The sequence below is a fragment of the Carcharodon carcharias genome, chromosome 9 (genome assembly GCF_017639515.1).
Source record: "Carcharodon carcharias isolate sCarCar2 chromosome 9, sCarCar2.pri, whole genome shotgun sequence".
Lineage (NCBI taxonomy): Eukaryota > Metazoa > Chordata > Chondrichthyes > Lamniformes > Lamnidae > Carcharodon > Carcharodon carcharias.
This window is the reverse complement of record NC_054475.1, coordinates 22,298,224-22,323,584: the sequence shown is the minus strand read 5'-3', so window position 1 is coordinate 22,323,584 and position 25,361 is coordinate 22,298,224. Positions and strand designations below refer to the sequence as shown.

Genomic DNA, 25,361 nt, shown 5'->3' with positions numbered 1-25,361 from the left:
AGACACAGAAAAGACAGAAGTTGAGAGAAGGAGAGTTTAGTGTGTGTCAGAGAAAGAAGGCAGAGATTTTAAGCTCTCTGAGAAGAAAAACTGCAAGGATAGTGAGACAGTAATTAATTGAATAACCAGTTATAGGACTCAGTAAAGTGATCAATTTAGTGGAGGTGCTACTGGAAGACTGAATTTAGGGAACTCATTTGTTTAATCTGCAGATGAAGAAACACTGCGTTTAGAGTGAGGTTTTGGGTGTCCTGGGGAGAGTTGGGTGAGAAACATCAAGCGAATGCTCAGGAATTCGCTTCAAGAAAACCATTTGCAACTGTGTCACTCCTAAGCGAGAAGCCTTTGTGTCAAGCTAGTGGTAACTTTTCACCAGTTTATGGGCAGGAATTTTACCTCATCGGGTGAGTGCGGCAGCTGAGCTTGGGAGCGGTCGCCCGCGATCAGGCCCCGACTGCGATTTCAGGCTGGCTGGCCAATTAATGGCCAGCCAGCATGATTCGCGTGCTGGGAACGTCAGCACTGCCTGGGTTCGGGGGTTGGGGAGAGGGGAGGAGGGCTAGCGCAGACATTCATTAGCACATGCATGCGGGAATGCACACTGAAAACTCCCTGAAGGCACAGAGCTGCCTCAGGGGGCTGAAGATTTTTTAAAACATACATTAAGACTTTAAAAATGTTAAAAACAATGTCCCCTCATGTGACAGAGTCACATGAGCAGGGACATGTTACAAATGAGATTTCCACATTTTTATTTAATTTTTAATTCCTGTTAGAAACCTCATCCTGCCCGTGGTTGAGGTTTCATTAAAAATTCAAAGGCTGCATGGTGTTTTCGCCTGCCCGCCAGCCGAACGGTTGGATGGGGAGTGAAAGATCACGTTTAATTAATTGATTAAGGTCGTTAATAGGCCTATTAATTATCGGTGGGCATGCTGCCTCCTCTTGCATGTGCCCGCCGAACGAAATATCGCGAGAGAGCGTGATGACATCGTGCATCATTTTTCTCTCGTTTTGTTCCGGCCTGCGCCTGCCCGAAGAGAGAAAAATTCTGCCCCCATTTAAAGATATTGCTGGGGTAAAGCAATAGTGGGAATTTGCATCATCTCCTTGTGTTTGTATTGAGATCTTTCCAATCTTTTTGTCTGGTGTAAATAGTTCACTTTTCTTGTTTTAATAAATATTCTATTCTTTGTATTAAAAGTTCATCAGCAGACTCCTGTGAGTTTGCTCAGTAACTTTCCTCCACTGCTTTTAAAGCAAAGAGTTATGATCTACCAAGCCAGGTTTCACTCTGGGGTCTGACTGGTCCAGTATAAACAGCAGCTGGGATCATAACACTAACCAATTAGTGCCACTCCCCTGCTCTTTCCCCAGTCAACTCAGGAGATTGGTGTTTAAATCCCTCTAGTGGGCACAAAGTTTGTTTTAATGGAACAGCAATCTTGCAAACCAAAATGGGGAAATTCTCGGCTAAGGTTTATGCAAATGGATGAATTGATATTCACTTGAGAATTCCACCTATCACTGAATAATAGCTTGATAAGTACCTTCCTTCTGTTTAAATATACAATGTAATGATCTCAATGCTGTTGTGAAAACATCAGTGCTGCCATGTCACAAAAGAACTATTGCCGAAAATGGCATTGAAACTAGTCGTTTCTTTTTGTCCTTAAAACGGCTAAAATTCTCCTAACAGGCCATATTCATAATTACAATACATACATTTTCCCTTTTATTATACAGAGGGAAAGTTACAAGTTAACATATGACCATTAATTTGGCAATTTGAATGTGATTTTTTTTCCTGTGCATGTCGAGAGCTCAATGTCATTTTTAATATGCAATTGCTGAAATTCTATTTTAGTTCATGTAAGATCATACCTGATCCAAAGATAAATAAGTTAATCCCACTAGCTTTCATATTATAAAATTCCTGACCCAGATAGGCAGGTTTATTCATTTAATTCTAGTCTTAAGTATAAATCTTATGCAAAGTATTTCTGGGCATGCTGATCATAGCACCATCATGAACATAATCAATAAACACACCATGCTGTAGGATTTCTTTCAATTATTTTGGACAGAATAGAATGTGAAAGGATCCATGTCTATAGCTTACATGACAGAGGTGGGGGGTGGAGGGGTTGGGGCGGGACATGTCTTTCTCAATAAATTTTGTAACTCCCGTGCTAAGGTAACTAATAGAGATTAAGCTAACTTTTGCCTTTGTTTCGTTATACCTCAGAGGTTTGGGATCACATGGACAGCAGTTGTTCAAGAAGGCAGCTCACCATCACCTTCTCATGGACAATTAGGGATGGGCAATAAATGCTGACCCCGCCAACGACGCCTACATCCTGTGAATGAAAATATTTTTAAAATTGTGGGACAATCTCCAGGTGGCCAGCTGACAGCTGTTGTCTTCTTTGATGCAATCCAGACTCTTTGCTCAGCAGTCAAAGCGTGAAGCTTGAAGCCAGGAACAGCCTGGCCAGGAAGTAAGTTAGCTTGAGTTGGCGTTAAGCAGAATTCTGGTTAGAATTCGTGTTTATACAGAAAGTGAAATGTGTCTTTACTGTTTTGTAACATGGGGCAGAGTTTTTCACTTGACGTGTGGGTGTGTGCCTGGCACGCTTCAGCATGTAATAGAGTGTGGTGACATCGGGCAAGCGTCCTGATGCCATCGCACACTCCTGCGATATTTTGGGTGGGCGGGCACATGTGAGAGTCAGCAGTGTGCCTGCTGACAATTAAGAGGCCTATTAAGGCCATTAACGTATCAATCAATCGTGATTTTCCACTGCCTGTCCAACGTTACAGTTGGCGGGAGAATTAGCCAGGCGGTCTTTGCCTTATTGAGGAAACCTCATCCAAGTGCGGGATGAGGTTTCCAAAATGAATTTTTAAAAAAATAAAAATGTTTTCACAGAATTTTCACCTGGCGTACATTCTGATGACTGATTCTGATGTGTGGGTATTTTTTTCCCCTGTTTTTACAATCTTTATTTTTGGCATTTAAATTCTTCAGCTCCCTGAGGCAGCTCTCTGCCTTCAAGGAGCTTTCATTCCGGACTCCCCTGCACCTGTGCTGACTTCAGCGCTCGCCCTCCTCCCACCCTCACACCGGCAGCACTGGGTCTTTCAGCCCACCTTTCACAACGGCTGGCCACTAATTGGCCAGACAGCGCGAAATCACATTCGGGGGCCGATTGCTATTGGGGGTCCGTTCCCCGGCTGCTCCTGGCCTCGCCGATCATGGGTGCCGCCAGACTAATAATCCTGCCCATGAAGGGGCAAGTAGAAATGTATATTTCATTCTGTTATATTAGTTAGTACTCTTAATCTATTTTAAGTAAATTAAACCACTTATAGGTTCAAAGCCTGAGTCCCAACTTGATAATCGTATACATCCACTTTAGCTATCAATGAGAGAATGATTGTCTGATGGCAATGTGATGCATCCCAGTAGCAGTCCCGTAGAGTAAGGGTTCTCTCTTAACAATCTCTGGGTTTTATTATCATTTACCTAAATGTTGGCCAGAAAAGATGTACTCTGGATCTTTAGGGGCTGTGAAGTCCATTTGTGGAAGTTGCTGGTGTAACTGTACCTGAGAAAATATCTACAGTGATAACATAAAATATAATGATGCTTACATTATTATTGTATTATATCTGTTTGTTCCATGTTTATACATATTTTTCTTCAAGTATGTATGTAGGGGCATTAATTTATGTTTTAATGCTTACAGCGTAGATCTTCATGTGAAGTGAGCAGGAACTAATAACATTTACCCATATTGTTTGTTTGTACGGGTTCATATTTCTTTCAATTAGGTTGAGAAAATGATAGTGGCACAGACTGTTCTTTCAGTAATTTTTCACAGGTATTGCATCAATTAATTGCAATCAAAAGCTCCTCTCCATTTCCTTGAAAATCCTTAACCACAAAGTCAGGAGAAAATGCCCTGCATTTCCTCCAAGCAAAGGTGTCAAAAAAATTAACATATTTTATCTACTTTTACATATTAACAAGCCTGTTGTGTATTTCGTGCATTTTTTGGTCTCAAACTTGCAGCATTTACAGTGTCTTTGTCTTTGTCATTGTAGTAGATGTTTGATATTTTCTGTTGAATCTGTGTCAATTCTGTTCTTTCTAAAAGCAGATTTGTTTGGTGGACTTGTGCCTCTGGAACAGAAGACACTTGGCATTTGTGTGAGAATGCTTAAGAATCCACGCAAAAAATTCTTCCTACATTTCAGAGGTTGAATTGATATCAGTCCTGGATATTAACATCCACGAGAATATCTGAATATTTAATGTTTCGGATCCGTTTCATCAGAACTGGTGAAGCGTCATATGGACTTGAAACGTTAACTCTGTCTTCCTCTCCACAGATGCTGTCAGACCTACTGAGTTTTTCCAGCAATTTTTGTTTTTGTTTCAGATTTCCAGCATCCACAGTATTTTGCTTTTATCTGAATATTTAACACCTGTTCACTGGAACACAAGACTAATGACATTGGCTGTGTCATTGCAATGCGCAAACTGCACCACCACTCACCTATTAAAGCAAAATTTCAGATAAATGATGAATATAGATGTTTGTGTTATCATTACCATGACCACTACCATCTAGAAGGAGAAGGGCAGCAGATAGATAGAAACACCACCAGCTGAAAGTTCCCCTTCAAGTCACACACCATCCTGACTTGGAAATATATCACCATTCTTTCACTGTCACTGGGTCAAAATCCTGAAACTCCCTCCCTAACATCAGGGTATACCTACACCACATGGACTGCAGCGGTTCAAGAGGGCAGCTCGCCACTCCCTTCTCAAGGGCAACTAGGGATGGGCAATAAATGCTGGCCCACATCTGTGAATGAATTAAAAAAAAATCATGAATTATTAGGTGTTACCTAGTTCAGTAATCAGGTCATGTGACTGTGAACTAGTATTTGTTTAATGGTTATTATCGGATAGTTTAATGTTCTGTTCAGTTGTGAATTTCAGGCTTGCTAACATGCAAATGTTTTGTCTTTATTTTATCCAAACCAATGCAGGTTTGATAAATAAAGTAACTGAAAACTAATTCAGCGGAGTTTGTCAGCCCATGCAGCTCTGACTATACGTCACCCTATAATGTGTCATGTCATTTTAAGATGTCAGAGAAAATTGCATATAAATTACACCCTTTTAGCATCTATTTAAAGGCAATCACAGCACCAAAATAATTTCCAACAATCATGTACACACACCAATTGATTGTTGGAGGTACTCCTTTATATTAGTGATGTTGTCCCTGCTGACTACATGAATGAACAGGGTTCAAACTTAATGACGAATAAAAGTATGTCTATACTGGAGCACAATGTGCTGAAATGGATATTACACAGAACAGATAAATAAGGGCTTTTGTTATTCAGCTATATTTCAATGAAACTTGAGGAGATATTTAATTAATTTTTTTGTAAAGCCATGATTTTGTTTTTGTTCTGATGTAAACCTATCTGATGCAATGTTACAAATAACATGCAGAGAATTGTGAATTCAAAAAGTTCCAGAAGATGTTTCATGAATTATAATTTGAGGCAGGTTAAAAGAAAGGGGAGGAGGTCTTGTGGTGCAGTGGTGGTGTCCCAACTCTAAGCCAGAAGCTCCAGGTTCAAGTCCCACTCCTGGAGCTTGATGGCCAAGGAAGATGTGTTTGTGAATGTGGCCAAAAGGTTGAGTATCAACTTATAAATCCTTCCAACATATGTCAATGGCATGTGATAAGAGCACAGGAGATTCCTGGTCATCCATGTGATGGAAAAATATTGAAGCCTCTACCACTGCTATTCCTGGCTGCAACATGCATGTAAAAGTGAATGTTGCTACAACTCAGACTCCTTGGGAGCTGGATGGCTGGTATGGATCAATTTGATGCCAACAGCACAGAGTTTAATCTGTATTACAGCTGGGGTGGATTCAGGACCTGTCTCCTTGCCCTATGCTCTGGTGCTGTGGGTTGGACCTGCCCTCAGACAAAGACCTGGAGAAGAAAGGAACACATACCTTTACCATTATGTTGTATTTTTGTGATTTGTGGGCTGGCTCGGTGTTGCTTGACAGCAATTCTGACCAATTTTTGAGTGAAGAACTGTGAGTGACAGTGAAACTGGGGAAATGTGAGGGGAGAAAAAACTTTTTCACACAGCGAGTGGTTAAGGTTTGGAATGCACTGCCTGGAAGTGTGGTGGAGCCAGGTTCGATTGAGGCATTCAAGAGGGCATTGGATGAATATTCAAATAGAAACAACGTGCAGCATTACGGGGAAAAGGCAGGAGATTGGCGCTAAGTTAAAATGCTCAGAGATCCAATGCAGACACGGTGGGCCAAATGGCCTCCTTCTACACCATAACAACCCTGTGATTCTGTGAAATCAGCAGTAAGTTTAATTTATATTGCCCACGTTATACAGAAAAATGTTCTAGAGTCCTTGTTAGAGCAGTAGACAAAAAATAAATACCAATTGGAAGGAAATAAAGGGGAAAGGAAGGGTGGAAGCACAACTGAATAGAAAGCCTTTTGTTACCTCTTGCTCTCTCTGAGTTCTGAGGAAAGGTCATTGACCTGAAATATTAAAGCTGTTTCTCTCTCCACACAGGCTGCCAGATCTGCTGAATATTTCCAGCATATTTTGTTTTTAGTTTCAGATTTCCAGCAATGACAGTATCTCGAGTGATGGGGAGAGAGAGCTTTTTCTTTCTCTGGAGGAGTAATTTTTAAAACATGCCAAGGTTGCAGTCATTTCACAGAACAATTCGGGTTATTTTGAAAAAACTTCTTAAAAACGAATCTACTTTCCACCTTTTACAGAGCAACTCTTTCAACGATCGTGTGTGATGGAGATCTGTCCCTTTATTATTTTGTCAAAGAGATGCAAGAACTGTCATGTGAAAATCCTCTTAAATGTGATTTAATAAAGGTCCAGTAGATACTGGGACACAGTACCAAATATGATCTGGTACACAAACTGTTGTAAATGATAGCTTCCTTGATTCAGCTAGTGGCCCCTACCAGCTGTTCCCAATTATAAAGTGAGGGTGAGGTGTCAGGTGGAACCTTGGCCCAGGTTATCATCCCTGGGTCAGGCTCGCCAAGTTGGGAGATTTCCTGGCTCTGCAAACTCGATCTTTAAAAAATGTCTGCCTGCGGGTCGGGTTTAGGGTTGGGTGTGTGGGCTGAAAAAGGAGTCAGGCGGCTAAAGCCAGAAAGAGTGCAGAGGCCGCCGTGTCCAGAGGCAGGCTGGGTGGAAAGCCTGCCTCTGTGGTCCGGCACTGTGTTTACATAAATAAAAGATTCACATGAAAGACAGTCCTCCAGTCCTCACCCCTCAGCCTCCACACACTCCCTATGCACCTTCAATGCCAACCCATGCTGCTCTACCCACCCCATGGCCCTTGTATCCCTATGCCAACTCAAACCTCCTTACCACCTATGCCAACCCACGCCCCTCACTCACCATGGTCCCTCATATCCGCTATGTCAACCCATGCCCCTATACTGACCACCCTTTGCCCTTACCCTCTCCATGTCTACTCACCTAGTATCCTTTGACATTTCCTTGACAACTTTGACACTTTCTTGATAGTTCCTTGACAGGTGAACAGTTCTTTGACTGTTGATTTTCAGCTGAACAGTTCCTCAACTGCTGGACAGTTTCTTGACAGCTGGACAAGGAAATGTGTGTTACAATTAATGTGTAACTTCAGGGCTAATATAAGAAAGGATAATAAATTTTATTTGTGAGTTTCAGAATTCAATGAGCATATCCAATCATTGTGTCTGCTTGGAATTTTGATCAATCTGTTTCTCTGTTTATTCTGAAAACTGAAATGCCTGCGTTTTTGCAGCATGGTTAGTTCATTGGATATAGTTTTTGGCAAAGGACATTGGTTAACTAGATGGATTGTAGGGAAGAGGAACAAGAACAATTCCAGGGCTTAAATTGCAGGATTAGATGAATGCAACAAAATTAACGGTGGAGAAAGATTGAGATGAGATATGAAAAGGATCTTTATATGCATACGGAGGTTGTGGATTGGTTGGAGTGTTAGTGGCTTATATAGTTTAATCTAGGACTAGAAAGCAAAGGCATTAATGAGACTAGTGGCTTAAAAGAGCTCCTATGCCCTAGCCAGTCAGTAGATATATGTTGTAGACTCCAGTTGAAAGCCATCATTGCCATGCCACCTGAATTGTTTTGAAAGCAGACTAGTTGAAGATTTGAGTATGAAGAGTTATTGGAATAGGTAGAGACAAGGATAATTATGCAATCTGCAAAAAACTTAAACTTCAGGCCATGGGGATGTTCTTTATGGAGTGTGGCCTTCTGAGTAAAATCATTTTCCATTCAAAGTTCCCAGTTCTGGACAGTTCTTTGACAACTACCTGACAGCTGGATAGTTGTTTGACAGCTGAACAGTTCGAATGAGTTTGCATGTAAAAAATGCATGACCATGTTTAATTTTGATAGCCCTGAAGGGTGTTTTACCTATCCCAAAGGTGTCCAAGTAAATTCCACGGAACAGGGTCAGTTCAGATTGGGCTAACTTGAACTGAATGTACACACCAAGCATTATTCTCCTTTTACCTGAACAATTCCATTAGTTTTGATTGAACACTGAACCTGTAACCCCAATCTCTCTTCTGGCTCCCAATCTTTTGAGTTTTTCTTCCTAAAGAGAATAATGAGATCTACTAAAGATTTATTCCTACATAGATTTTGTGAACCCCAAAAGGCAACAAATCCAATACTTAGAATTTGAAATTCCCGTACAAAAATGCAGAAACTATAATTATGGATATTTTACACTTTATAAATGTTAGTAAAACTTGGATTGAGACTGGCCTCCCCTGTTTGCCTCCTTTATGTGTGTGTGTGTGTGTGTGTGTGTGTGGTGGGGCCGGGGGGGGGCGGGGTGCAGAATGTTGAATATTGGGAATAAAATAACTCAGGAATTAGGAACATTGTCTGATTTAGGCGCCTGGAGACTGCCAGTCAGGAAGCCAGCAGCGCCTCAGAAGGAGGGTGTTAGAAGGTGGCGGACGTCGGATTCTTTTCGAGGTGTTCTCCAATAGCTCCGTTCCTTATAGGTATTCAGCAAGATCTTAGTGAGTAGCATCGATGTAATAAAAACAAAAATAGCTGGAAAAACTCCGCAGGTCTGACAGCATCTGCGGGAGAGGAACATGTGCTTTTGTTTCAGATTTCCAGCATCCGCAGTATTTTGCTTTTAGCATCGAGGTAATCCTGCGCACGGAGTTCAGAATAAAAACCGAGTTAAAAGATAACGCCAGGCTGTCTTAAAGCCAGTGGCAATCTGCCACCTAGCTATTTGGGGACCTAACAAACCGGTGTAGGTTGGAGGAAATGTTCATGCATCCAAGGGAGTCTCCTCACCCACACCTCCTGCTCCGACCCGAGGATTGGTCCTCCCCCTCTCGTGTTGTCTGCTTCCCCTGACCTTACCCTTCCCTTTAAGGCGCTGATCTGTGATTTAGTGGTACGGATTTGTTTGTAATCTGTTTTGAACTAATACTCAGAAGCGATGCAGGAGGAGCTGGATTCGGGACGAGGAGTCACAGCGGACTGATCACTGGAAGGAGCCTCATCTTCCGTGAGCTGACTGGAATCTCGTTGGTGTGAGTATTTATTTATCCTGGCACTTTTATACTGGTGTCTCCTGGAGTTGAGGCAGGAACTAGCTATGAAATCGGCTTTCCGAGGAAATTGGCCTTAATCGCTATTTAGACATTAGAAAAAAAGTTTTAACCTTTGTTTTTTTTTAAATGTTAAATATTCAGAACCAGTTGTGCAATCAGATAAGCATTTTCTATCACTTTTATGTTTCATATCACATGGCTTTGTGCCCTCGCTGATGATTCTTGTGTTAATTTATATCTTCCCCGTTTTATTTCGCTCGACGTGTACAGTTTGAGGATTTGCAGCAGCCATGGGCCGAAAGGAGGAGTGTATTTACTGGCGGAAACAGGCCATGAACATCGCGGACAGTTTCCAGTTAATAGAACTACTGGGATCGTAAGTAGATTCACGAATTTGGAAACATGTTTGGGACAGTAAACTAATCTGAAATAAGAATGGAAACACAGGAGGTCAAGTAGAAAGAGAAACAAGATTCAGCTCGAGGTCGATGACCTTTCAGTGGAACTCGGATGCAAAGTCATCATCTGAAATGTTAACTCGGTTTCTCTCTCTGTAGAAGCTGGGAGACCCTCTAAGTGTTTGGAGCGTTTTCTTTATTTAGGAGACTGCATCCTCAGTCTAGCTGCTCCAGTTCCCCTGTGCCCGCTACAGCTCAGGAACAGTGACAGTCTCCAAAGGTAGCTTCAGCTTATTACCTGTGCCCTTGGACCTTCATTGGTTGCCCATTGGTGTCATCTTCACAACAGATTGACTGCCATGAATCTCCATCTGTATGCAGTCCATTATTTCCATCATTCACTTTTTCCTCCTGCTTCCTTTTTTTTCAGCTATCTTCCCTTCCAATAATTGTTTCTGACAACCACTGCTTGAAAGATGTGACCAAAATATTGTATCTACCTCTTTGATATTATGGCCTAATGCCCTCTTTTCTCCCGTCATTTCCAGCACTTCCTCATTAATCTTTCTCTCTGTGCAGGATTTGTGGAACACTGTCCTATATGCCCGCACCTTGAAAGCATTCAGCTTATCAATAGTCTCTTTATTGGTTGTCCATGTCTCCGAGTCATGTAACATAGACGACAATCAGCGATCCTTTCCTAAGATTCAGGTTCAGTTTCTTGTACCTAGGAGCACTTAAAAACATGGCCAGACCTCCGGAGGCAGACACTCGAGGCTGGAGTGCCCCAAGCTCGGACTTATTAGTTTATAAATTAGAGTACAGAGCTACCACGAATTTTGTTTAAATGTTATCTTGTTATAAATTAGGCAATATGATGATATTCCAATGTTAACCCATCTCGTGAAAGGTACACTGCTCCTTCAAATGGCAAATTCATTCTTATTGCTTTTAAAAATGAATATGCCACTTTTCAGACAGTGTTCCTAATTCCTGAGTTATTTTATTCCCAATATTCAACATTCTTTCTCCACCCCCCCCCCACACACACACACCTTTAAATGATCAATCAGTCAGTGTATAATTGTTTAGATTTTGTGGATTTGATTTTTGCATATGTTCATCTGTTAAAAATATGCATGTTGCACATGTCTGTTTGGTGCTATCTAGTGTGAATGGTCACATGCAGGCACATGTCCTGCTCTGTGTGTCAGCCTTGTTCAGCTTTGCCACCTGTCAGCTATAATCAGTCCCCTAAGATCTGCTCTATTTGATCTGTAGCATCACCCCAATGTTGAAAAAGTGAACTAAGATTAAGCAAAATCCTGCTTCCAGTCCCCTCTTTCTGGCATGTCAAGCTTAAAGATCTTAACCTTTTCTGGGTGCTATTGCAGTAATAGAACCTCTTCAAAGTAATTGTTATCAGTGCAAAGAGCAGGGAATTTATGGCAATTGGCTGCAGATTATTTCCTGATAAACCTGTATTAAAGATGTCAGTAGCCTTTTATCCTCCTGTTTAATGTCACTGTTAATCTGGAATTAGAAGGTAGCTGACATCATCCTTGACTGTTGCGAAATGACAAAAGAAAATAATCAGATTTTAAAAGAGCTTGGGTATATATGTTTTTTTCGAAATTATGTCTGTCAGGAGTAATTAGTAGACGGCAATTTAATTTGAAGCTTCAACAGACTGCTGAAAATTATTCAAATGTTGTTTTTGAATTAATCTGAAACTCTTAATTAGATTGCAGGATTATTCCTACTCCCAGACGCACATTGACCACTTTACTCTCGTCCTTGAACTTGAATCTGCTGTGTATGGCTGTCAGATATTTTCATTTAATCCTGTGACAGAAGGACTGCTTCAGACTTTTGTCTTATTATTTATCCATCGGTTTTGCACACAATGAAAATTCATAGGATAAAAATAGAAGGAATGCATTAAACATTTTACAGCAAACACATTATATTGTAATGTAAAAATAGTTTGGGAGCTATTGACTTAGGTCTGGGCCTCTTGGATATGTGGGGACTGTACAATCCTTACGTGAGAGACAGCAAATTCCATTTAAATCTAAATATTGAAAACCGCTTTTTCCATCTTTGACGTTTTCATTTCTTTTCCAATAGTATATTTTCTTTGAGCCCTTGTTGAGAATCATTAAGTACTCTATATCAGGCCTTTCTCATATACTTGTTTTTTACACCACATCATTATTTTGATGTTCCTATATTTTTTGCTTATGAGCATGTGGAAACACAATGGGAAGAAGTACATACCAGCTGACATAAAGGCAAAATACTGCGGATGCTGGAAATCTGAAACAAAAACAAAAACTGCTGGAAAAACTCAACAGGCCTGATAGCATCTGTGGAGAGAAAGACAGAGTTAACGTTTCGAGTCCGTATGGCTCTTCTTCAGAGCGTGTGTGTGGGGTACATAACAGCTGAACTGTTTTTGAGTAATATACGGTGCATACTGGTATGAGTGTCATATATGTATCACGGTATAAAGGAGCTATACATCCTTGAAAGACGTGCACTGTACTGGAGCAGGTGAATCCAGGTCAGATCATGATCTGCAGATAATTACAAATAAAGCAATCCTGTTTTGTACTCAAATTGACTTCTTCCTAAAATTAATGACAAGATAATATTTTCTTTCTAGTTAATGACACAATGAGGTGTTTATTGGCCGGTTTGGATTTGTCCTGCTTTTTGTGCACAGGACATACCAGACAATTTTCCACTTTGTCAGGTGGATATCTATGTTGGAGGCTGGAGGAGTGGCTAGTTCTGGGGCACAGTCTTCATGTAAATACATGGAAATCCATTATGCATGTCAGTATATGTGGATGTATATCAGTTGATCTACACCTTTCCCATTGTTGAAGCCTGTTGGTTTACTTTTGTAGTTTCATGAATAGTTCATTCAGTTTATTGCCATCCCCCAAATTTTGCCATTCTAGGTGGCTGCCTGGTTTGTTTAGTGGCTGATTCAGTCTTGGTCTTCAGTAATTTAGCCAGGATATTTCTAGGGCTCACAACCTTTGTTGTATCCAGTTTATTCAGCAGTTCTTTGATTTAGGGGAGACAGTGGTGTAGTGGTAATGTCAGTGGACTAGTAACCTAGAAGCCCAGGCTAACACTCTGGGTAAACACAAAATACTGCAGATGCTAGAAATCTGAAACAAAAACAGAAAATACTGGGGAACGTCCAGCAGCACCTGCAGAGAGAGAAACAGAGTTGCTTGGGGGCCACATGACTATTTAGCATGGAGGAGTCTTGTTCGTTATCGGAATTAATACTCTGGGTACATGGGTTCAAATCCCACCATAGCAGCTGTTGGAATTTAAATTAAATTAATAAATCTGGAATTAAAAGCTTGGCAATGGTTACCATGAAACCATTGTTGATTGTTGTAAAAACCCATCTGGTTCACTCATGCACTTTAGGGAAGGAAATCTGCCATCCTTACCTGGTCTGGCCTATATGTGACTCCTGATCCACAGCAGTATGATTGACTCTGAAATGGCCTAGCAAGCCACTCAGTTCAAGGGCAATTAGAGATGGACAACAAATGCTGACCTTGCCAGTGATGCCCATATCCCATTAAAAAATAAAGAAAAATAATCCTAGTCTCCATGCCATAGTCTGTACTGTCTGTATAAATTATAACATTAGTGCTGAATTTACTTTTAAATGAATATAATACCAATCTCCTACATTAATAGCCTTATCATGTATACACTGACTACCTTGGAATAAGACTAAAGTAAGCCTTTCATTGCAGTCTCCAAATAACAAGGAGCACCAGTGTGATGACTTAGACTTGTCACATTACATCATGGTCCTACAGCTGAGCTGCACCTTCTAGAATAGTATGAATGTCCGATTGAGCTCACCAAATTAACTCAGAATACAAGCATTATTTGCTGAGTAAACTGTAGTAGCAACACTCATAACTGTTAGCTAGCAGGTCTTAAGAGATTTATTTAGCAACAGTTTAATTTTTTTAATACAAAAATTGTAACAGTGAAAAATGGGGAATGAATTGGAGGCAGAGGCAACAAAGTATGTGAATGCTGGACTGGAGGAGTAGAATGGAAATGGAAATAAAGAAAAAGATGTTTACTGAAAGGGAGATGTACTACATTTTGTTTACTTCTCATGAGCAATGCCACTGGGCATGAACTATTATAAAATAATTATATGTTTTCTCATTTATGATTCATACAAATTTCAGGAAAGAGTTCAGGATAGAGAATGATCAATGAATTAGACTTTGTGGAGAATTGGTTAAATTAACACTGCCACTTAATGGGGTATTCCAAATAACAATTTGCTCATCTATTAAAGTTATCTTTCATAGGTGTATGGAAGAGAGACACACTAATAATAATTTTCATAAAACAATTCAAATTTGTAAAATGCGTTTCCTGGACCTCTGACAGGTCAGAGAACCAACCAAACATCAACCAAAGCTGCTTTTTAATAACAAAAATGTTGTTCAAGTAAACCATCAGCAGTGAGAATGACAATTTGCAGTTCTGTCTATTATAAAATCTCTCATTTATCATTCTAGGATGTGTTCTGATGAAGCTTCTGAATGGTTAAGCTCAGAGCTGACCTTAATTTCAATATAAATTTCTTAATAACCTTTCCCCCACTACTTTTTAATTTAGCATAAATTGTTCTTCTTTGGTTTTTAACAAGGATTTTTTCCTTTAGCCAATTTCTTCAAAAACCAAAGAAAGACTCTGAAGATCTGCATTAAACATGGACAAATAGGGATAAATTTTCATCTTCACCACATGGGCAGTAATCTGGCATAGCAGATCATTCACCCATTATGGAACTTATTTCCATCCCTTTGATATCAATGAAATAAAAGTGGGATGGGTTGGTGGTGGTTGAGGGTGGGAGGGGGGGGCTCTATAACAGACGGCAATATTCTCGCATGTAACTGCCCATGCAGTGAAGACAAAAAATTACCTCACAGTCCTATAGCTCTAGCAAATCAACAAATACATTTTCAAATTGTGCTTATTATTGAGTGAGCACAGTATGGAAAACAGTTCCAGCCCCACAGTGGTACAAAGAATGCAAACTGCATAATACAGATACTGTTAACTACTTTGTTATCCACACGTTTAATATAAAATGTTTCTTTCATTCTTGCAGAGGAGCCTTTTCAGATGTGTATTTGGCAAAAGAGAGGGCAACTGACAAAATGGTAGCTTTGAAGTGTGTTCGGAAAAACCACAACAATGCATTTGACATGGCATTTGAAAATGAAATTAGAGTTTTGAGAAAGTGAGTAAGATTATATTACTTCTGTGTAGCTGACAATCCATTTGCTAACCTGCATCACTTCACTGAATGCATTGGAGCAATTGCAGAACTATTGCAATGGTTTACCTTGTTTTTTTGTATTTCAGGATAAAACACAAAAACATCGTAGCCCTAGAGGACATCTATGAAAGTCCTACTCATTTCTACCTAGTCATGCAACTGTAAGTAGGCATTTAAATCCATTTTACATCATATAAACTTCCTTCCATGATTTAAACTTCACATTATTTCATGAATTACATTGTGTCGTTGATGAAAACTGCAGATGCAGATGAGAGCTCTGTGCTTTGCTGTGGGCAACAACCATAGTAATTTGAGATTTTATCGTGCCTTTAACCTGATGAAACATTCCATGGCACTGCACAATGGCTTTATTTAACGAAATTTGACACCGAGCCGCATAAGATAGATGACCAAAAGCTTGGTCGAAGAGGCAAGTAAGGAAAGTGTTAAAAGAGGAGAGGTGGAGAGGTTAGGGAGGGAATTCCAAACCTTGGGGCTAGGCGATTCAAAGCATGACTCCATGGTAGAGGTTTTTTTATTCGTTCATAGAATGTGGGCTTTGCTGGCCAGGCAAGCTTTTATTGCCCATCCATAATTGCCCTTGAGAAGGTGGTGGTGAGTTGCCTTCAACCGCTGCAGGCCATGTGTTGTAGGTACACCCACAGAGCTATTAGGGAGTGAGTTCCAGGATTTTGACCCAGTGATAGTGAAGGAATGGCGATATATTTCCATGTTAGGATGGTGAGTGGTTTGAAGGGGAACTTCTAGGCGGTGGTGTTCCCATGTGTTTGCTGCCCTTGCCCTTCTAGATGGTAGTGGTCATGGCTTTGAAAGGTGCTATCTAAGTAGCCTTGGTGAGTTCCTACAGTGCATTTGTAGATGGCATGCACTGCTGCCACTGTGCCGGTGGTGGAGGGAGTGAATGTTTGCGGATGTGCTGCCAATCAAGCAGGCTGCTTTGTCCTGGATAGTGTCAAGCTTCTTGAGTGTTGTTGGAGCTGCACTCATCCAGGCAAGGGAAGAGTATCCCATCACACTCTTGGCTTGTGCCTTGTAGATGGTGGACAGGCTTTAGGGAGTTAGGAGGTTGTGCGCCACAGGATTCCTAGCCACTGACCTGCTCCTGTAGCCACAGTATTTATATGGCTGGTCCAGTTCAGTTTCTGGACAATGGTAACCACCAGGATGTTGATGGTGGGCGTTTCAGTGATGGTAATGCCATTGAATGTCAAGAGGCAATGGTTAGATTCTCTCTTGTTGGGGATGGTCATTGCCTGACACTTGTGTGGCGCGAATGTTACTTGCCACTTGTCAGCCCAAGCCTGGATATTGGCCAGGTCTTGTTGAATTTAGACATGGACTGCTTCAGTATCTGAATGTTGCTGAATATTGTGCAATCATCAGCGAATATCCCTACTCTGACCATATGATGGAAGGAAGGTCATTGATGAAACAGCTGAAGATGTTTGGGTCTAGGACACTACCCTAAGGAACTCCTGCAGTGATGTCCTGGAATTGTGATGATTGACCTCCAACAATCACAGCCATCTTCCTTTCTACTAGGTATGATTCCAGCCAGCGGAGAGTTTTCCCCCTAATTGCCATTGATTCCAGTTTTACTAGAGCTCCTTGATGCCACACTCGGTCAAATGCTGCCGTGATGTCAAGGGTAGTCACTCTCACCTTACCTCGGGAATTCAGCTCTTTTGTCCATGTTTGAATCAAGGCTGTAATGAGGTCAGGAGCTGAGTGGCCCTGGCAGAACCAAAACTGAGCATCAGTGAGCAGGTTATTGCTAAGCAAATGCCACTTCATAGCAGTGTTGATGAGCCCTTCCATTACTTTACTGATGACCGAGAGTAGACTGTTGGGGCGGTAATTGCCTGGGTTGGATTTGTCCTGCTTTTTGTGTACAGGACATACCTGGGGAATTTTCCACATAGCCGGGTAGATGCCAATGTTGTAGGTGTACTGGAACAGCTTGACTAGGGGCATGGCAAGTTCTGGAGCACAATTCTTTAGTACTATTGCCGGAATATTGTCAGGGCCCAAAGCCTTTGCAGTATCTGGTGCCTTCAGCTATTTCTTGATATCACATGGATTGAATCAAATTGGCTGAAGACTGGCATCCGGGACCTCCAGGGGAAGCCGAGGTGGATCATCCACTTTGCAATTTTGGCTGAAGATTCGTGCAAGTTCTTCAGTCTTATCTTTTGCACTGATGAGCTGGGCTCCCCTATCATTGAGGATGGAGGTATTTGTGGAGCCTCCTCCTCCAGTGAGTTGTTTAATTGTCCATCACCATTCATGACTGGATGTGACAGGACTGCAGAGCTTGGATCTGATCTGTTGGTTATGGAATTGCTTAGCTCTGTCTATTGCTTGCTGCTTATGCTGCTTAACATGGAAGTAGTCCTGTGTTATAGCTTCACCAGGTTGACACCTCATTTTTAGGTATGCCTGATGCTGATCCTAGCATACCCCCCTGCACTCTTCATTGAGCCACGGTTGATCCCCTGGCTTGATAGTAATGGTAGAGTGGGGGATATGCCAGGCCATTAGGTTACAGATTGTAGTTGAGTACAATCCTGCTGCTGTTGATGGCCCCCAGCACCTCATGGATCCCTAGTCTTGAGTTGCTAGATCTGTTCGAAATCTATCCCATTTAGCATGGTGGTCGTGCCATACAATAGGATGGAAGATATCCTCAATGTAATGACGGGACTTTTTCTCCACAAGGATTGTGCGATGGACGCTCCTATTGATACTGTCATGGACAGATTGGTGGCACACAGCTTGGTGAGGATGAGGCCATGTATGTTTTTTCCACTTGTTGGTTCCCTTAGCACTGCCACAGACCTAGTGTAGCAGCTATGTCCTTTATGACTTGGCCAGCTAGGTATGTAGTGGTGCTACCGAGCTACTGTTGGTGGTGGACATTGACGTCCCCCATCTAGAGTACATTCTGTGCCCTTGCCACCCTCAGTGCTTCCTCCAAGTGATGTTCAACATGGAAGAGCACTGATTCATCAACTGAGGGGGGGCGGTGGGGGTGGGGCTGCAGTACGTGGTAATCAGCAAGACGTTTCTTTGCCCATGTTTGACCGGATGCTATGATACTTTGTGGGGTGTGGCGTCGATGTTGAAGGCTCCCAGGGGAACTCCCACCTGACTATATACCACTGCGCCACCACCTCTGGTGGTTCTGTCCTGCCAATGGGACAGTAATGATGGTGTCTCGGACATTGCCTCTAAGGTATGATTCAATGAGTATAACTATATCGTGTTGTTGTTGACTAGTATGCTCTCCCAATTTTGGCACGAGCCCACAGCTGTTAGTAACAGCTGTAAAGTATTCAGGCTTTTGACAGTCAGCTTTGAGGCTGTGTCAGCTATGGCTCAGTGGATAGCACTCGTGCCTTTGAGGCTGAAAGTTTTGGGTTCAAGTCCTATTCCAAAGAGTGGAGTACAAAATTTATGTTGATACTCTAGTGCAGTGCTAAAGGAGCATTATCTGATTATTATCACATTGCTGTTTGTGGGAGCTTGCTGTGCACAAATTGGTTGTCATGTTTATTACAATATTACAATGACTACTCAAAAATACTTTGCCTGTGGAGTGTTTTGGGAGATTCTCTGGTTGCGAAAGGTGCTATGCAAGGCTATTTTTTTCCTTTAAATCTTGCGAATAACAATGATGAGCGGTGGATTCACTGGTGCAGGTCAAGGTATACCTGTATAGAATTTCCAAGGGAATCTCCAGTTTCCCTTCATAACTTTGGCAGAAGATTGCAGAAGCTCCAGGGAAACTGCATAAGTGCTCATTGTGTAGCTTCTCTGGAGTTTCCCTTGAAGTTATGGTTGGAAATCAGGAGAATCCCATTTGGAAATGACTGGCAATTGTCTTTGTGGCATCATGACATTGTCTTAATGCCATAGTTCTCAAACAGATAGATTTCATAGAGCCTATCACTCCATGCCTCATTCGAGTAGTAACAATCATAATAGTGTTGCTTTTTGTGATTAACAATTATGGGGAAGGGAGGTCACAGTTAAGGATGTTTTGCCAACACCATGTTCTTTACCGTAGGAAAATCTTGTGGGTGATGCATAATTTCAGCGTTATCATCACTGCATCTTTTGTTACATCAGTGATTTCCGCAGGAATGTACCTGCTGCAAATTGAAAAAATTAACCTGGTTAGAGGCTTCTGTGGCACATTCTGCCGAGGAATAAAACAATATTTTAAGTATTGCTGATTACAAGCATGCTCATTGTGAGTGTGCATTCCATTCCATTCCATTTCAGATGAAACATACATGTTCACATTTATTTCCAGTGTGTCAGGAGGAGAACTTTTTGACAGGATTCTAGACCGTGGAGTTTACACAGAGAAAGATGCCAGCCTTCTGATTCGACAGATACTCGATGCTGTGAAATATCTTCATGACAATGGAATTGTACACCGAGACTTAAAGGTATTGACATGATTTTGCTGGCAAGAATATTTGAAAGAGCAACGATAAACAAATAATGCTTTAATTTTACCAGAATAATTTTGTTCGCCTAATTATTACAATATTTATTCTTGTGTAGTCCAGACCTTGTATAAAGGAAAATATCATGTACAGCATTGTATTTTTCAATTTCCATGCTTTTGCTCCTTATGAAACAAATGTAGCTTTATGCACAGAGTACTCTGGAATAACATGCTCTGGGAGATCAATGAACCTTTTTACTGCCCCCTGATGGGAGTTCCAGTGTATTTCATGTCATTCCAGAAGACAGAGAATATGAACTAGACAAAGCAGTTTTGTAACAGGCTAAATTCTCATACAGGTTTAATAATATTGAAGGAGATGCAGCAGTATGAGCAAGATATTAATTATTTTGATTAAAGCTGTTCAAATACAGCAGGCTGGAGACACTTCTTGGAGGCTTGAACAATCAATCAGATGAGATTCTTTGAAAATTTCATTGCAGAGCTTGGGATAACAGTTCAATTCATAATGGAATCAAATATAAATATATAAATGGAGCGGATTATACTGGTCTTCACCATGAACGTGAAGTGAGCTCAGATATGAGGTAGTAAATGCTGCCAATTGGCTTTGAACCCACTTTGCTTTACATGTGAAGACTAATTGCAGCTCCACAGTCTTTGCAGGATGAGTATATATCCACAGAATCGCATTCTGTCCCTCATGGTGAGTCCAAACTAAACTTCTGATGCATGAATTCTTTAGAAACCTTATAATGATAAAATACCTTGACGGTCAATCTGTGAGATGCAGGAGATCGACTTAAAAATAATTGTAACAATCTGTAAGCACAATTGCATGACAATGATAATCTGCTAGTATTTGGACTATTTCACATGTCCTGAATGAGACCCTGGTTCAAGTCATCATTAATCCAATTGACCAATTTTGAATAGATTTTTGTGATTGTTTGAATTGGCGTGAGTATTCTTGATAGTCTCTGCAATGGAAATATTTTCATATTGAGAGTGCTAATGTCCAGCGGCGACTAATAATCTTTTTGACAGTTGAGACTGTCACCGTGACAATGCACCCTCTGCACATAAGCATTGTCATTGTATGTTCACACTGCAGAGCAGGAACAGAGTCCCAGTCAGCCTAAGCAGAAGCTTAAAAGGGGGAATAAAATATGAAAAGATTACAGTTTTGCAAAGTCATTTCTTCTAACCTCTGTTACCATTGGTTTCAAATGAGCAAACCTTCAATGTACTCCAGTGCTGCCCTTAAAAAAAAACGTAAAGTCTGCCTGCATCTACATCACCGTGCATCTTAGTATTTTAAAGACCTGAATCATGAGGACTAATTGATCAGATATCAAGATCTATGACAGGTTTTTTTCTGAAGTAGATCTGGATATTCTCAATACAAAAGCAAAATACTGTAGATGCTGTAAATTTGAAATGATAACAGAAAAAGCCAGAAACGCTCAGTGAATCAGGTAGCATCTGTGGCAAGAGAAACAGAGTTAATGGCTGAAGTTTTACCACCTTTTGTGTTGGAGGCAGGAAGGCTGCAAAGTGGCACAGTTTGGCATTGGTAGGGTGGGCAGTGGTGGTGCCTCATATCTTCAATGCTGCCGTGCCACTTTGCAATCAGTAGGAAAGTTGGCAGTTTGGCTGTCCCAATTAACCACTGAGATGACCAATTAAGTGCCCCTTTCCCCCTCATTTCAAGCTGTGCCATGTGGGGAGACCACCCAGTGAAACCTGGCAGCCTCCCAGCAGGTTCTCTGCTTGGGGGCGGGCTTCTCTATTGGTAATCTATGGCCCTTGGAAGAGTCCCCAGTTGGGCAATGGCTGCCCTTGTGGGAACGATGCTGTTGGCACTCAGTGACCCCCATCCCAGTCCCTGGGGCCTTCCCCCAATCCCACTTACCTTTCATCAAAGGTGCCCAAGCTCTGTGGTGCCCTCTCCTTAGTTTTTTTAAAAAAAAGATTGTTCATGGGATGGCCCCATCTCTAATTGGACTTCAGGAGGGATTTAAGAGTCAACCACATTGTAGTCACCTGGCAGCAGATTTCCTTCCCTAAAGGGCATTAGTGAACCAGGGGGGGTTTTTAACAACAATCAGCAATGGTTTTTTTTATGGTCATCACCAGACTTTTAATTCCCGATTTGTATTGAATTCAAGTTTCACCACCTGCCATGGTGAGATTTGAACCCAGGTCCCCTGAGCGTTACCCTGGGTTACTAATCCAGTGATAATACCACTACCCCACCACCCTGTGTTGAAATGTTACTGGCCACTGTTAGTAGTGGTGCTGCTGAGGCTGCTGACCTGCCGCCCTCTGATTGAGACAGCAGCAGTCACTCAATTGGCTTCCACGAGCAATATTCCTCCACAGGTCCCGCTGTGCTCCTCCCCCCTTTCGGCACTGGTGGTGGGACCTTTGCCACTCACACAAAATTCAGCCCCACATTTCAGAAATTTTGTCAGAGCGGATGTAAGATCGTCCACTTGAAACTGAAACTCTGTTTTTCCACATACATTGAGAGTTTTCTGGATTTTCTCAATTGAAATTCTGGTGGCCAAGGATCATGGCCCCTAAATTGACAATGTCAGCCAGAGGTGGCTATTGTGGAAACTGGGATAAATGCCAGAATAGTAGGGGTTTCTTTTTTCTGAGGTTAGTTACTAAGTGACATTGGTAGGGCAAAATAGAGGGAACTTTATTGTACATCTAACTCTCCTACACCTGGCAGGGATCGCCTGGTGCTGGTACTTGGTGCTTGAAATGTAAAGTGTTCCATTCTTCTGCAGTAACATCCCTTTTCTTGCTAAGCATAGAAGTCACATAGAAAAGAATTCCATAGAGTAATCTCAATTGTGTCCCCTTTCAATTTGAATTTCGTCCAGTGAAACAAGTATAGCTCTACAATCCCTGTCCTCATAAAATCTTAAGACATTGGGTGGAATTTTATGGCCCTGACGCAGCGGGCCATTCAAAAGTCCATTGACTTTTGGGGGACTGTAAAATCCTGCTGATGTGAAATTCCGCCCATGGGATGTTCCTTATTCTTTTCTGAATCTTCTCCAAACCTTCAAAATCAATTTATTTTTGGAAGTATCCAATATTGCTAAATAAATATTATGATGTTCAAAATGTGGCCTCAGCAGTGATCCTAAAACAGTAGAGATTATAATACTATTAATAATGTTACAATTTCTCTCAAAGCCTGAAAACCTGCTGTTCTACAGCCCTGATGAAAACTCCAAGATTATGATCAGTGACTTTGGTCTTTCTAAGATGCTGGACATGGGTGTGATGTCCACAGCATGTGGTACACCAGGCTATGTGGGTAGGTGTGGATGTTTTATTAATTGAATTAATTTATGAGTAGGTAGTAAAACTTCAGTAGCTGCGTATAGGCTGTTGTGATACCTAATTAAATAAGAATGTTTCATTGCTGACTCTGAGGGATTCATCGCTCCAATCTTTAATAAATTTGGAAAATTTAACAGACTCTTTCTGTTATTAGTTTTTTCTCAAGAATTAAGTCATTTTTAGAAAGAAAAAAGATTGCACTAATGCATTATTTCATCATGTCCTGAGGACATTCCAAGGTGCTTTACAATCAACGAGTTGCTTTTGCAGTGTAGTTATTGTTATATAGGCAGATGTTTACATGACACAAATGGATGAGCCACATGGAGGGCCGGTTAACTCAGTTTGCTAGACAGCTAGCGTCTGGATCGGATCAACAGCAACAGCACGATGTTCGATCCCTGTTGCAGCTGAGGTCGACTTGGGGCCTGCCTCCTCGTCCCTGCCCATTGTAAAAAAATCATGGCATTTTGTCATGGTTTGGTGAATAATCACCAAGGACCTGCCTTTGGGCAGAGAACTCAAGAGGAGGAAGATGAGCCTCATGTGGTCCTTCTGTTTGTGAGCTCTGTCTCTTTCCCATGTACTCAAATTGCCTGTACTGTGACTCTTGTTCTCTGATTAGCTGAACTGTGACCTGTTGTCAACTGAACCAATTGGCAGTTGTCGCAATTATGTATCAGGCACCTATAAATAGTGGTAGGGGGTTCAGTTAGGCACCATAGAGAAGAAGATTGGGGAACGGTAAACAACAATTATTACCCAACAGCAAACACACTGGTGAGTCAGAGCTGTGCAAAACCTCATTGCTTTCCTGTGTCCACATTGTATTAAAATAAGGCAGACTGTAAAATAGGACCTGTCTAAAATCATGGGCTAGAATCTTCAGATCGGCATGTGGGGGGTGGGCCCCGCTCACTGACACGTAAAATGACATGATGAGGTCGGGCCTGTGTCCCGACGTCGCCGTGGAGTCTCGCAATGTTTCGTTTGGCAGGGGCGCGCCGGAGCCGATAATTACAAGGCCTATTAAGTCCATTAACGAACTAATTAATTTCAAATTTACGCTGCCCGTCCAACCTAACAGTTGGCGTTGCAGGCGAAAAGGCCAAGCGGCTTTTACATTTTTTAGGAAACCCCATCCATGAGCAGGATGAGGTTTCCTAAAGCTTTTACAAATTGAATAAAAAAATTTTCTGCAATATAAAAATATGTCCCATCTCATGTGACACATTCACATGAGGAGACATTTTTCATTAAATTTTTATTCCATTTATTTATTTATTTCAAAAGAGCTTCAATCTCCCTGAGGCAGCTCCGTGCAGGTAGTGCTGAGCGCTAATTCTTTATTGGCCCGCCCACGTAAAATGGCAGTGCAGAGCCGATCGCAGGAACCCAGCTGACAAGCTTCAGTCTTAAACGAGATAAAGGTTAGCTTATTACAAAACTACTGCTGGATTTTACTTCAAAAAGATGTGATAACGTTATTAACTAAAATACAGATACAAAGATTAAAATGCAGATGAAGCAAAAGAGATACTTAACGATGAGATTGCACTTCAGCCTCTGTGAGATATCATTGCAGGCCCTTAGCTTGAGTTCCTTCTTTCTGAAGTGAATTGGTTGAAACTTGAAATTGTGTGTAGCAGCTGTGATGGCTTCTATAGTGGAAGAGTTAGATCTTGCCTTTGCAGGTGAACTCAACAAGCAGAGCAGGCCCTGAGAGTGAGTGAAGGCTCATGTTCTCATTTTACAGTACTGCTGGTGGTGGCTCATGGTAGCCTGAATTGTTACAGCAGTCTGATAGCTGTTCCTGGTAACCTTCCTTGGTCTTTCCCTGTTGAGAAACAGTCTCTGTTTCAAAGTGCCTCTCTCATGATGTTCAAGATGGTTCTCCCCTTCAGCAATTTCCAGCCTTTTCTTATAGTATGAAATCCAGAGATGGCTCCTCTCAAGTTGATGAATCATGCTTTCATTGTTAGATATTGGCCATTCAAAAAGACTTTCTCCCACCTGGAGTTC

At 41.4% G+C, this 25,361-nt stretch overlaps 1 protein-coding gene across 1 annotated transcript in view; it reads left to right on the top strand.

The window, feature by feature from the left end:
• Nucleotides 1-2,419: 2,419 nt before the first annotated feature.
• LOC121282176 (calcium/calmodulin-dependent protein kinase type 1-like) overlaps nt 2,420-25,361 on the top strand; it is a 45,760-nt gene continuing 22,818 nt past the window's right edge. The window contains exons 1-7 of the mRNA XM_041195726.1: nt 2,420-2,501; nt 9,596-9,694; nt 9,986-10,091; nt 15,299-15,430; nt 15,556-15,630; nt 19,812-19,950; nt 23,190-23,313. Coding sequence (XP_041051660.1) covers nt 10,006-10,091; nt 15,299-15,430; nt 15,556-15,630; nt 19,812-19,950; nt 23,190-23,313 — 556 coding nt within the window. The 5' untranslated portion in view covers nt 2,420-2,501; nt 9,596-9,694; nt 9,986-10,005. The remainder of the gene's footprint in view (nt 2,502-9,595; nt 9,695-9,985; nt 10,092-15,298; nt 15,431-15,555; nt 15,631-19,811; nt 19,951-23,189; nt 23,314-25,361) is intronic.